This window comes from Seriola lalandi, unplaced genomic scaffold (genome assembly GCF_002814215.2).
Source record: "Seriola lalandi dorsalis isolate HSWRI2012SDOR001 ecotype SW California unplaced genomic scaffold, Sedor1 jcf7180002054692, whole genome shotgun sequence".
Classification (NCBI taxonomy): domain Eukaryota; kingdom Metazoa; phylum Chordata; class Actinopteri; order Carangiformes; family Carangidae; genus Seriola; species Seriola lalandi.
In genome coordinates this window covers 1,741,168-1,755,731 of record NW_019525245.1, presented here as the reverse complement: position 1 = coordinate 1,755,731, position 14,564 = coordinate 1,741,168, and the positions used below count along the sequence as shown (strand labels likewise).

Genomic DNA, 14,564 nt, shown 5'->3' with positions numbered 1-14,564 from the left:
GATAAAAACACTATATTTTGAAAACTTTTTCTTGTTAAATCATGTTAGATCATGTCAATATGCATGAGGACACTTGCTAAATAATTAACAAACCATTAGAGAAAAACAAAACAAAACCCAAACACATTGAAATATACAATGTATTATACACTATATATATTCAAATCTTTATTACCACATAGAATGCAATTTATTATCTGTTTCTAATCATATCAGCCAAAGTATGAAAGTATGATGGAAAACTAATAGGGGCAACAAAACATGGCCAAGAATTATTTATCATTATATCACATATTTCAGTTACCTGAGATTGACATATCTCTGTTTTTTCTAATGACACTGTCTTGATAATATATTTTTTGTCAATGTTACATTATCAATCACACAATCTTTAGCCACACTATTATTCATTGAGAACAGCTATCCTACAAAATGATAACTATCTCGTTGATATCATCTCATGCAGAAGTAAATTATTTCCTAATTTTACCACCTCCTAACTGAAAGCTATTTTGTTAAAATTGGTATGCTGTATAGACTGTAAAGCCCTTTCAGGCGAATTTGTGATTATATACTATAAATTTAGCTGGATTGATGTGACCGAGAGTTAACGTTTTTCATAGATTTGACTTGATACAAGTTTATCTTTCGGATAAACCCCTTGAGATGAATCATCTCGTTTTCGAGGGGGTTCCTAACATACAGTACAAATAAACATGGAAACACAAGAAACAGGAAAACAGATTTCATCTGTTATCTGTTAAATAGAAGCAGCAGTTGCCACAATGGCCTACCTCTTGTTTCACACTGTATGAGACTGATTTGAATGTCCCTGTTCTCTGTTTCGTTTGAACTTCCCGTTGGTGGATCTAAGACAGCAGACTATAGCGAACACACATGACAGGTGTCTTTCACGCTTGGGAGAAAAATCAGCTGCACACATTTCAAGGTGGTCAAGATTACTTTAACAAAAAACCCTTGACAACCACCATTTTCTCCAATTATTCCAAGTGTCTGATCTTGATTATTATGTATAGAGTTATTTGTTGTATTTTTTTTTATCAATATGGGCATGAGAATTAGATCTCACAAATTTAGCATATACACTCTTGTCCTCTTAATATAAAATGATGATCATTTGTACAATGGCTGTAATTCCACATTTATATAGTAGTCTGAATTTAATACTCTACATCCATGATTGTTTTCATTCGTGAAAACACAAAAACACAAAGGGAAGCACACACAGCTCCACCACTAACACTCATGGTGTATTCTGCTGACCAGCACCACTGACACTGATTTGGTGGGGGTTCAGTTTACTGGGTGGAGGCACAGCCTTTGACTGACATGTGCGCAGACCACACAAGATAACAACAAACTACATCATATTGCAAATTCACCATAAAATGAATATGTATGAAGGTTGAAAAGGGTTAAGGTCACTCAAATGACCCCCCTCCTCCCTTTATTACTGCAGTGGTCTGTTAACACTACTTTTGCTGACACATTTCAATGTTTACAGGTTAACTGTCAGTGAGTACAAATTTGATAAATAAACTTATCCAGCTAACATCCCCCCACGGATTACCTAGCAGTCATGTATTGCACACAGCCAAGGATTTAAGACTACCAAGAGCCCCAACGGCCCTCATTGCACTGGCATTAATTTTCCTGCTCATCTGAATAGCAAACTATTCTTGGCTTGTTCACTGAGCAATTTGTAACAGCATTCGCACTTGCCTCATTGGGTACTTCAGAATTGTGAAACCATGCATAAGCTTTAATAACAATTTTATAACTGACAATGTTTACAGGGTAAATTCCTCTTGTAGCCCTTTCATTAAAAAGAAATGAAGTAAGCTGAATGTCAGGCAATGACACTCATTGTAAATTACAACATGGGATCCGGTCCCTGTATTTTTGGGTCAAACACACACAAACAAGGACTTGATACTTTTGTGACAATGAGTGACAAATGATTATTTCCAGACTTGAATAATCTATAAAATAATTCAAGTAATCAATTAACTTATAAAATTTAAAAGAAAAAGTGAAATCATTGCCATGCATGAGCCATTTTCAAATTATTTGTTGTGTTAGACAACAATTTACAATGATATGAAATAACAAAAAAGCAACAAACCATCATTATTTGAGAGGCTGGAACAAATAAAAGTGTTTGCTTTATAATCAACTTAAAGGATGAATCAGTTATCAAAAGTCTGACTAATTTACTGCGTATTGACTAAATGTTTCAGCACTCAACATACATCATCATACACTATGGAGCACTAACTCTTGTAGAGAAATTGTACATATAATATATACAGGTCCATCATAAAAGTCTGAATGGGAGTGATTTTTTTGTGGGTTAAAAGACACTGAGATGAAGAGAACTAGCATCACATTACTCAAGAAACAGCTGCAGGATGGCATCTGACTACGTCCCAAAAAACAATTTTATTAGAACAAAATGGTCAGTGTGCTCCAGGTGATTGATATAGACATTGCACTGTTATCATGAATAAGTCTGTACACATCAACAACCAGATCTGTATGTACAGTGTGTGTGTGTGTGTGTGTGTGTGTGTGTGTGTGTGATATATTAGGTAGGCTGGGGGTCAACTCTGGAGTAAATCCATGAAAAGATGCATAGCCTGCCAACACATTTTTTAAAGTTCTTGTGGGCCCTCATATGAAGTTACACTATGCATGATTCACCCTCTCCACAGCGACGTAGAAACTTTTCTTGTCATCCAAACAGTGCCAGCCGATTGGTCCAATCTCGCAATCCGCACAGATAAGATACTTGATTCTCCCCACGTCGTTAGTGAAGCCCACATTCTCAAAAGTGTACATGTCGTCCACTAACCAGTGGGCAGTCAGAGTGTCCCCGTCCACTGAGCCCTCTGTGCTGCTGACGCCGCTCTTTTTCCGCATGGCGGGTAGGAACAGCTGGTGGGAGAAAAACACAGCCTCTGATATAATACAAACACTTGAGAGAACTCAAAATCAATACTGCTATAGTGTTAGTCTAATTTGGATGTCTTCCTTCGCATATGGCCAGACCTAGCAGGGATAAAAGGACAAAAAAAATCAGACCATATCACTGCTTTTGTCAGAAACCTCCACTGGCTACCTGTTGCTTTCAGAGTGCAGTTTAAAATCTTCCACCTGGTATACAGCGCCCTAAATTACCTTGCTCCACCGTACATGTCAACCTTGCTTTCATTTTATGAGCACTGCAGATCTCTCCGGTTACAAGGCACCAGTCTCCTTCATGTTCCTACAACGTCCTGTGATTGCATGTAACATTTATATGCCTAAATAACTAAAGAGTCTGCCTGCTGATTATAACTCTGACAATGTGACCATTTAAAAGCAGTCTATATAAGCAGCCTATACAAAGTAACTGACCGGTGCCTTGGTATTGTTGTTCTTGTATATTTGTATGTATGTGTATATGTCATTGTGTTTATGCGTGTGAGTATGTATAGGGACTGCTTATTGTTTTATTCAGTGGCAGGGGAAGTTTTCAGATCCTTTACTTTTACTTAAGTAAATGATCTGACAACATAAGAATTCTCTATAACTAACATCACTAAAGAACATGATCATTATTAGCAAAATGTACTATAAGTATCAAAAGCAAATGACTTGCATGCATAAAATAAGCTATTAAATATAATCATACTAGATTATTGTTTGCTGATGTATCAATATGCAGGTAGTATTTAGTTAGTGTGTTAGTAAAGGTGAAGATATCAACTACTTTATTTACTGCTAGGTGGGTTAATCTATAATAGTGCATCATATTTTCAAAATGTATTGTATGTTTTATATGGAGCAGCTTTGTCATTAAATAGATTAGTAACTCTAGCTGTGAAATAAATTAATTTCAGACGGAAATGGAAATAATTCAGTTAAGTACAAGCACCTTCAGTTTTTACTTGAGTAAATGCACTTAGTTGCATTGCAATACTGGTTTTGTTTTCATGTAAAGCACCTTGTACTCCTTTTAGATGAAACGGTGCTGCACTAATGCAATTAGACACATTTAATACCCCTAATGCAGTATTATCCAGAACTTACAGGCAACTATCTGTGTGTCAGCCCATCACACCATACCTCTTTCTCTGCAAACACAGCCATCCCCGGACACAGCACCTTGGACCCGCAGCGCTGACACAGAACAGACTTGCTGTTCTTGCCGTCCTCAGAAACCAGGTCGGACCTCTCCGTGCTTTCTTTGGACTGCTGACTGTTGTCCATCACGAGCCCTGACAAACAGCAAATGTACTCTGATGCTGATGCACAAAAGGCTTGAGACAGGGCGTCTTTCACCAGCCCAATCGGACTGATCCGAGTGACAGTGACTGACTGTTTTCAGCTCACAGACCGGGCAGTCTGCAGACCGGAATGGCCAGCCTCTGAAAATATTAACTTATAGTTTTAAGTTTTAGTTAAGTTTAGTTTTAATAGCTATTGGCCTGATACAGTCGCTGTAAATGTAAGCCCCGCCCATTGCATTTATGCTAACATCAGTGCTAACACGAAATTCTGCTATTATACAACAAATAACTACATTACATACACATAATAATTACTTATGCACATTTGTCAAATGATACGTACCTAATGGTTGAAGGAAAAACAAGCGCTGAATACGACAATAAAATGGTAAGACAGACAGGTTGGCAAAGGCTAAGCTAGCATACTAGCTGGTCTTGAAGTGTACCAGCCACTAAGTACTCCGTCTAGAAACACTTGCCTGTACTTTAGTTCCTGATTAAACAGGCTTTTTTTTCTTTTTAAAAAAAATAATATTAGTTGGAAATTTTTCATTAATATTTTCATTCTAAAGTTTGTCAGAAAGGAAAAAAACTGGAGGAAATGGAAGATGTTTTTTGCAAAACATGATCCAGACATAAGAGACAAGATAATATAATTAGAAAAATTGGGTTGGGATGTTGGTGAACATCACATTCAGGGTGAGTCTGTCCCACTTGATATTTTGCAGAATTTATCATTGTATAAAGCCCCAATGTTCAGAGGATTTGGGAATTAGGACTAAGAAATAATCATCAGCATAATTGTTTATTACTGAGTGCAGATCTGTATTGAGATGGAGATTGAATACACCTTTGATGATGAAATGAAAAATGCTATATGATCGTGAAGCCTTGAGGGAGACATGTTAACACTGAGTGCTTATACTTATATCTGATTTATTTTCCTGATAGTCTGGTATTTCATACAATTATGTAGTATTTTCTACATCAGCTGTGAGCACATCCTATACATCTTTTCTGCCGCTGATTTCCAACCGGCAGTTAATTCTAGTAGATGACTGGGAAATGATGAACAGCTGTTGTTTTGCAGAGGTTTACATGCTCAAAACATAATAACGGTTGATCTCCAGAGATCATTAAAACTGTTTTAAAGAGAGAAAACTAATTTTGTATTTTGTAGTTACGAACAAGCGATGAGCAGTAGATGATGAATCCTGTTGTTTTCACAGTTGCTTGCGGCTGCTGTGACATTTTCAAATGTCAAGGTCTCACATTTCTAAGAAATCTGCTCACTCTGCTGAGTGTACATCACTCTCGCCAGCTGCTTGTATAGCCCGAATCTTCTAATATGCACCGGATACAACTGGACACCATGTTTATACATGTGGAAAAAAATTTATTACAATAATTTTCCAAGATTACCATTAATAAATATTTATGTTTACATTTCAGTGAAATGTATGATTTATCACCTTCTACACAGGACATTACACAAAGTCAAGAATACACGTTGTTTTAGTCTTTGTAATAAAGCTTGAATAAGTTGATCTAGAAAAAGGAGTCTTAAACAGCAGTTGATACAACCTATCAATGGAGTTGTAAGTTCAATAATGATTTGATTGTGTATATATATGGCAAGGAAAACAAGAAAAGTCAACATCTGGAAATCCTTGAAGCTCCCTTGACTGTTAAGATAGGCCGTTTTATTTAAAAACATTTCCATTGGCCTAAGGCACAGGAATACTAAAAGTTTATATCAATCATACATAACACATTTTAAACCCCATATGGTGATTTAAAGTTTAGAATTTTATAGCATACACTAGGGTGCATTTGATATTTACACCTCTCATTGCATTTGAAATCTAGCACAAAAGAAAGATCTTTAGCTGACAAAAACACAATTTGACCGATCTAGATCTGTACATTGTGCGTAGCCCAGGAACTATTACTCTACAAATCATGTGTTGTCTGACTGAAAAAAGATGGCAGGTGAGTTCTTTTCACTTCAGCATTTTAAGCATCTTAGTCTGACCTGAACTGAGCTAATTTATTTTTCCACAGGAGCAAAAAACTTTTACAGCTTTTCCGTGCCATTAAACAATTTGAAATTTTTGTGTGTGACTTTTTTCAATTAAAATAATGCATCCAATACAAAGGAACTTCTACGCATTTCAGTATAAAATAATAAAAAAAAAAAACAGACAAAAAAAAAAAAACGAGAAAGATCCAACCCTTTGATTCATTTTGATCAAGGACCTGATTACCATTACCCATAGTGTTACTGTGACACATCTGTACATCATATTTATGGGATCTAAACTATACGTTCCTTTTATTCATTTCTTATTTTATTTTGTGACAATGGGATTTTAGAGTACTGACTGGGCTTTGAGAGTACAGTTCATGTTTTATTGCAGAGTGGACATAGGTGGGTTTGTACAGATTTCTACAGGTTTTAATGGAAAGCTGCACAATCAGTGTCAATCAAAAAAAAAAATCTGATGAATTCCATACACACTATCTGTGTATACTTTCATCCTCCTCAAGCAAATGTGTGCAGGCTCTCAAGCACCTAACTGGCCCTGGACTGCTCTACAAGATGCTTCTGGCTGACAGTACATTCGTCCTCTAACCTCTAAGGAAAATGGGAAGGAGAAAATGAATTGTTTATAGTATGTGCTCTCTGCTACAGTACAAATAAAACTCTCTATACCCTTTGTGCAATGGTAACAGACTATGGAGAAGTTGGGCTACTAGTGAGCTTCTCGGAAATGAACATCAGTTACAGGAATACATGATTTTGGTTGAAGTCCCATTTTGACCTTTCTTTGAAACACATACTTTAAGCTTCATAATTATTGAAGAAGTGGTGACCGTTGAAGATTCCCTCCATAGCTCATTGGCTAGTCAATGCTACTTTATTTGAGCAAAAAAGAGCCAAAGCAGAAAGACCGTCAGAACCCAAACAGAATGTGAGCAAATCAGAAGTACAGAAGGAGCAATAAGTGACTATTGAATTCCAGCAGCATTTTAAGTGTGTGTGTGTGTGTGTGTGTGTGTGTGTGTGTGTGTGTGTGTGTGTGTTTGTGGGGCTATAAAGAAAAGTATGAGTAAGTCACAGTCAGGGCTCTCAGAGTAGAGTGTCATCTGTGCATCCTCCCTCGAGGCCGTAGCGAAACTCCTGCAGGTTGGAAACGCCGTAGAAATGGATGAACGCTGCTGCCACGACCAGAACATGAAAAATCTGATGGGAATGGAACTAGAGACAGGGAAAGAAATATATGTGCATTAGCAAGATTTATTACCACTCACCTGCTAAATCAAATAAGAAAATTAATATTATAATTAAATTAACCAATATCCAAAAACATCCAAAATTATAGCTCAATCATTAATTCTCTATTTAATATATGATTTACAAAGTTGTGTGTACGTGTCTGTTATATCAGAAGTGAGGGTGATGCATTGCATTGTGAGAGTTTTAGCAGTGTAGCCGTTACCTGACAATAAGAATAAGAATTTTGTCCGATCAATACGATCAGTTAACAGTTAAAATATCCTGAGACATCAGTACCATCTGAGCGGGTATTCTCCACCGCGTGTCTCACAGTTAACAGACTGCGCACCAGACTAACCGCACTGCATGTCGACTGCATGTTGCTATTTCTGAATAAAAACCAGTGGAAAAGCTGCCCGCTATTCATTCTGAGAACTGAGGTATGCCTGGCCTGTGTATTTTAATTTGAGGTTTAATGCCAGTTCAACTCTTGTGTTGCGTGAGCAGTAGTCTGGCTGTTCACACCAGAACCACATCTTTCTGTGATTCTGGTCCGCTGCTCTTTTTTGATCATATGTAGAGCTGATCTAAGCCTCATGAATTTATAACGCAGAGGTTCTTATGTGTTCCTGGATAAGCAGGTTGTCACTTCTGCAACAATGAAGTTAAAAGGACTTGTCTTGTGTTTCCAGCCTGTCTGTCTCTGTTTCGACACTCAGGATCATCCTGGTACACTTTAGCCCCTGAGTATTGGTATTTTTTAAATGGGTTACAGACACTTGTCTGTTCCAAATAGTACATTTTAATCTTGTTGTTTAACAGTTTGAAGAGTGGATGTTGTAGTTACGTGGTGCAGTTCATTTGGCTATCAGGACGACCCTGGACACTACATTTTTGACCTCAGTATTTATACCTTACATTCAGAGTCAGTTGCTACTCACAGGGACCATCTATAAGCCTGTGAAAACAGCTGAATAATGTCTTCTGTGGCTCTGCATTGTCATATCTGTGCTCGAGTGAAATCATTTGTGCAACTGATTGACTTAAGTTTGGAAACTATAAATTGGTAACGGAAGTCCCTGTATTACAAACCGGGGAGTTGAAAAACATCAACAATGTTGATTTATATTATGGTATGTGCAGGATCGAGTGTTTTGGAAGTTGATTCATACAATATGTCGCTTTTGAGTCTCCTAATTTTAAGCAATACAGTTTTAAGCTATTGGAGGATAACTTAAAGCTAAACAGACAACAGATTCCTTGGCTAATGAGTTGAGCTGCCATTTGATTTTTCTGTACTTAAGGAAGCCGTCTCATATTTGGTGCTGGAACTCAAAATCAAATGATTGATTTTGGAGAAAAAACAGTTCATATCCTTAACAATTTATTAACTATCTAATCTATTAAGCAAGCACCTGAAAGTTCTGGTATGTAAACACGTTAAATACTTACCCAGATGTCACACTTGCCAGGGAAATAGCGTTCAGGGATCCTAGCTGCATACAGACCAGCACCAGTGATATACATCGCTCCCATCAAGTAGAACCAACCCATCTGGCCGACAGTGGTGGCCTTAACAAAACCCTCCTCGATGGTGAAGTGCATGGTGGGGACAATGCCGCTTAGTCCCAGACCCATGAACACACCTAAGAGAAGCATGGACTTGAGTTACTTGGTGTAATTTTGAAAAAAAAAAAACATCTACATTTCTAAACATTACAAGACAAAGATCATTATTATAAGATCATAAATCATCAACAGTCATTCATAACCACGACATGTTATCAGTGTTTCCACTGGAAGAAAATTATCGCCTATCTAAAACATGGCTATTATCCTCAACTGGTGAATACCTGCTCTTGTTGGCCTGTGACGAGGTGTGGAGAAGCGGTCCCACTGGGCCACTATGATGGCGGCAATGCCGAGGACACATACAATGGTGAGGTAGATAAGTCGAGGCTGAGGGGAACAATAGAACGAGTAGTACAGCCAGGGCACGAAAGAGCCCATGATCAGGAGGGCAATGCCCGAGTAGTCAAGTCTGAGGAAAGAGGGGAGAGAGGAAAGAGAGGGTGTTGGGCTGGAAGATCTGCTGGATGCAAAAAAGCAAAAGTCTTTTTCATGTTTCTGATCATTTAAATTTCTGAGTCTATCTCTGCTTTATAATCACTATTCATGTAGGACATACTGTACAATGACACCAGAATGTACAGTTATCGGATCTGTAAGTATTTTTGAGGCTGAAGTTCAATGACAAATGACAATTCAGGCAGTATCATATGAACAGGAGGGACCAGGGGTCAAATCACTAACCCTGTGATGAATGGATGGCTGTTCTCCCACCTGAATTTTCCTTTTTTTAATATACAGTCTTTTGTGTCTCTTGATTGTTGTACCTACCACATGTTGGTCCCAAAAACATTTTCTAAAAACATTCACAAGCTTAAGTCTGAACGTGGAACTGAACTGAGGAAAATATCAAATCACTCGATGATGCATTCACACTCTATGGGTAAGAAACTAACAGATGGATCTTGAAAGGGTAAGGAGAGAAAGCACCTAATTTAAAAACAGCAATACTGTAAATTCTTGAAATGAATTAAATTCACAATGGCAGGTTGCTGTAGCATCATGTTAGATTTGGCTGAACTATGAATCATTTTGCACGGATTAACGTTTTCCTCATTAATTGCACTGAACTCTAGGTGGCAAGCTGGAGCTGCATGTCCAGTATGATGACGCATATGGATGACTGAAATTAAAAACCCACCTACTACAAGGGAGCCTAAAATAGGAGAAGACTTTGACAGTTACAAATTATTCCTTTAAGACAGTTTGACAGTAAAAGGCCTTACTTGGAGAAGGTGCGAGACACTTTCTCAGAGTGGCAGTAGACTGTATGGAAAAGCCAGGAGAAGCTGAGGCAGAGCACAGCTCCCAGGAAGAACATCCCAAACACCACTTTCTCTTGCAGTGGGGCCATAAAATACATGTTGGGCCGCAGCATGGTTAACGTGCCCAGACAAATGAATAAGATCAGCCCTGAGGGAGAAAACAAACCAGTTTCATTAACAACCGACAACAGAAAAGACCAGAGTGTCCAGAGTTTCCTGATAAAAGTATGTTATCAAACCAAATGAGAATATGTTGCTAAAAATCCCTGCTCAGCAATTTAGGAATGTTATGCAGGCCTTTAAATTCTCACCTAACAGGTGAGTCCAGATGTTTCCTGTCTCAGTGTGAATTCTGAAGATGCTTCCAAAACAGGCTCGAAAGGAGGGCATTGGGGGTCGATGTCCATGCAGGAGGTAATCGTTGTCCTTTAGCCACTCTGGCAGGACATGAAAAGGGATGACCCTCCAGCGCCCCTCCCAAACCTGAAAAGCAAGATTTACTTGATTTAGAATGACTGTATACCTGAAAAGGTTAACGAGTGAGAAATGTTATGGAGATTTAAGTAAAACAGACATTGATTTTAGTTTGTGTTATTGGCAGTTGTAAAGCTTTCAAAATATTATTTTTTCACGTTTCTGTCTCAGTGCGCAGTTCTCTGAGATGACCAAAAATGTACACTGCTAGTCAAAGGTTTAGAAGAATTTTTACCATATTTTAGTATTTAAGGTAAAGTCTCAACATATATAATCACAATATATTAGTTAAGTACCCTCAAGTTTGAAAATACAAGTTATATGATTATTTAATTCATTGGATAAGAATTTTCTCTTGGTGACTATAAATACTCATCTGTAGCAGACAAAATGATGAATATTTATCTTATAATTGATGCTGACATCATCTTTGTTTGTTTGTCTCTGTTGGGCAATAATTCATTTCTCACATTTCTAACAATTTGTTACAGTTATCAGTTAACTCTTTTTGTCAGCTGTGCATAACCGGACATTTGCCTCCCATGGTGACGGGTGAGTGTCTTATATAACACATAAATCCCGTGTCTGACGTGGATTATAAAAACATGTGAAACTCACATATGACTCAGTCAAACTACACAGCAATCACAGGTTAATCCCGGGTTGCTGCTGTTCATCCAGATCTGCAACTGTATATCCATTAACCTCGCAGCAAAACCACAGAATTGTACACCTGCACGCCTACGAGATGAGCAGGGTGTTACGTTTCAGCTCTTAACGTGGTCGCTGCAATATTTATGCTGGTTCAATTTAAGGATGTGGGCCAAATTGTGTAATGTGATAGGATCTCTTTTCTTTCCTCATCAATCAATCACCAATATCTACTATAGGTTTATAACAAGATATCATATTTCTATAGTAAAAAACATGTTATTATAAAAATCTATGTTCACTGTTTCATACTAAAGCTAAGCACTTTTGAATTATTGTAAAGCCCAGGTTGCGAACAGGGAAACTAGATTGAATAACATGTACTAACCTGTTCACACCAACCCCAAACATGGGTTAATCCCAGGTCGCTGTGTCGGAGTGAAAAGTATAAACCTTTGACTGGCATTTGACTGGCAAATTAAAACCTGGACTGGTGCTGTAATATAAAGTGGTACCTCTACAAGTTCAACGTACCTTGTGTACAAACTCTTCCATCTTCTCCATGGCGTGGTGAGCCTGAAGTGGTAAGGTAAGGACCTCTCCCACCTCATCATCCTCCTCTTCCTCATCAGCAAGCATGGCAGCTCCCTTCAAAGACACCACAAGAGATTACTGAAGCTACTGAGCAGAAACAACTTCTCTCTGGGGATCTTGTGAAACAGTCCTACCTCTGGATGGACGCCTTTAGCTGCTGCCTGGCGCCCCCCTCCTTCCTCCAGCAGCGGCCCCAGCTCCATCAACTCAACATCTGGGACATGGCAGTCCTCAGAGATCCGGCAGTCTGCATCACTTGCAGACCCGTTTCGGCCTGACATAGGGAGACTGCCTGATGACCCACTCACAATCTCTGTATTCTGCTTCAGATGGTATACTTCAATTTCCTCCTGCACAACCAGAACCACAATCAACTTTATTGGTCTGTATCTATGTTGACACATTCATGGAATTTGTGACCAGTACTCAGTGTCTCACAATATACAAACATGACAAAACATAACTGCTATTATATGAAGACAAGAGGTGGGGAAAAAAACAGTATCAAAATGCAGATCAAACTGTTCCTGTGTTTTGTACAAATAATAAAAAAGCAGGAATAAAAATAAATATTGTATATATAATAAATAGATATGCATGATACAATGATAGCCCATATATCACTGGCCAGTAAATGAGTAAATTCAATTACTGCTATTGTTCCATTAAGGGAATTTCAGACGATACTTCTATCAGGTAATGACGAGCCTTTTAACAACCCATGGATGTGACCTGAAACCTGCTCCTGAGAGGGGACCAGTTGTAAATAAGTGAAAACCCAGAGTATTTTCAAGGTCATTTCTTCTAACGTAATATTGATGCTTTTTAGTTTATGTTATGACTGATTTTGAAGTTACAAGTTTACAATAACAAAATATGTCCTTTATAAATTCTAAACACTCTCTAAATGTTGATTTTGTTAATAGGAAAATAAACATGTCACTCTAGAAAATGTCCCTAAACGGTACTATGTTTCTCACTGTCTATAAGGAGTTGCAAGTGTTAATAAGCCATTACTAAACGGGTAATGGCTTTGTCAATTTGTAATAAGTTATTAGAAACATTTGGTCTGTCACTTATAAATGTTAATATGTCACTGATAAGGGGTTACACAATAGGCCATCAGGTCTGTAGTAATTAAAATTAATAAGCTGTTTGTAAATAGATTTAGGTTCAGATGCCCTAAAGCCCCTTTCCCAAAGGTGAGTGGTCAAACAGGCCATTGGAGAGGTCTCACAGATGTAAATGAATTAAAGGGCTAAAAATACAAAATCCTCATGCCGGAGGCGGATTTTTCCACACCTGGCAACCCAAAAGCAGTTCCTACAAATAACTGATATGAAATGAAATGAAATGAAAAAAAACATTAGCAAACAATTTATTAACCAATAACAGATCCATTAATTACAGCTTATAAACGCTTTATAACGTGGTACCCATTTATCCAACTCCTGATTTAAAATGGCTGATGAATGTATCTGGGTCTCATTAGAAATCCCATTCACTACAAAAGAACAAAGAAGCGGCTGAACTTGTTTAGGTCTATGTCACCGGCCAAATGATCGGCCGACAGTTATAATCAGATAATACTCACTGAATCAAGACAATATACGGACAAATAATCCAGAGCTGAGGCTGACAACACGAACAAAACCTTAGACCAATTCACTGCTTCGCAAACCTGCCAGACGGATGTTGATTAGCAGCGTCAGACGGAACATGGAGTACAAAATGTAAACAACCGCAAGATACTGTCGAGTTAACATGAATCCATCATCCCTACACGGCTTGTCATCCTTCATAAAAAGGGGCTGAATAAACATTTACCGATCACCGATACATTTATAAGTCAGCTGGTCACGATATCGCTCATATTCCGGCTTGCTAACGTTACCTCTTAGCTAGCGCTGAGCAGCCAAGCAGGCGACGCTGTTCTGTGGATATACCTGACTTCAAAGAAAAGTCCGTACGACGACGCCAACCCATAACGCTAGCTAAACAACCTACTGTGCGGACATATGCTGTGATTAATTCATTAAATGAACATGAGTTACCTGACAAGGTAGCCTTCAAACCAGGAAGGTGAATTATTTATCTATATGCGAAACACAATCCTTTCCGGAAGTTGAGATCTCTTCCGTAACACTAATCCCTGTCCTTTTCAAAATAAAAGCATGCATTGGGTTGAAAACCATAGATCTTCATACTGCTTAAAAGCTTTAATTTATTTACATTTATTTCACGTGTTTCAAAAAGATATAGAATATAAAATGTATATCCTAATCATATCAAAATTATGGTGGTCCTTATATGCAAAATACAACAGAAAACACAACAAAATGGCAAATATATAACATGTCTATTTCAAATATATAT

The 14,564-nt window shown here is 37.9% G+C and overlaps 2 protein-coding genes across 2 annotated transcripts; both read right to left on the bottom strand.

Moving 5' to 3' along the window:
* Nucleotides 1–1,762: 1,762 nt before the first annotated feature.
* On the bottom strand, nt 1,763–4,774 carry rabif (RAB interacting factor). The gene is made up of 3 exons (XM_023423434.2): nt 4,639–4,774; nt 4,132–4,283; nt 1,763–2,958 (listed from the first exon to the last, which is right to left on the bottom strand). Exons 2-3 carry the CDS (start codon nt 4,273–4,275, stop codon nt 2,710–2,712), a joined length of 393 nt encoding a protein of 130 aa, XP_023279202.1. The 5' UTR covers nt 4,276–4,283; nt 4,639–4,774; the 3' UTR covers nt 1,763–2,709.
* An 896-nt stretch (nt 4,775–5,670) lies between these two features.
* adipor1a (adiponectin receptor 1a) lies at nt 5,671–14,327 on the bottom strand. Its single transcript, XM_023423677.2, has 8 exons — nt 14,243–14,327; nt 12,323–12,538; nt 12,129–12,242; nt 10,781–10,952; nt 10,431–10,617; nt 9,429–9,616; nt 9,028–9,221; nt 5,671–7,557 (listed from the first exon to the last, which is right to left on the bottom strand). The coding sequence occupies exons 2-8, from the start codon at nt 12,467–12,469 to the stop codon at nt 7,429–7,431; spliced, it is 1,131 nt and encodes a 376-aa protein (XP_023279445.1). The 5' UTR covers nt 12,470–12,538; nt 14,243–14,327; the 3' UTR covers nt 5,671–7,428.
* Nucleotides 14,328–14,564: the final 237 nt, after the last annotated feature.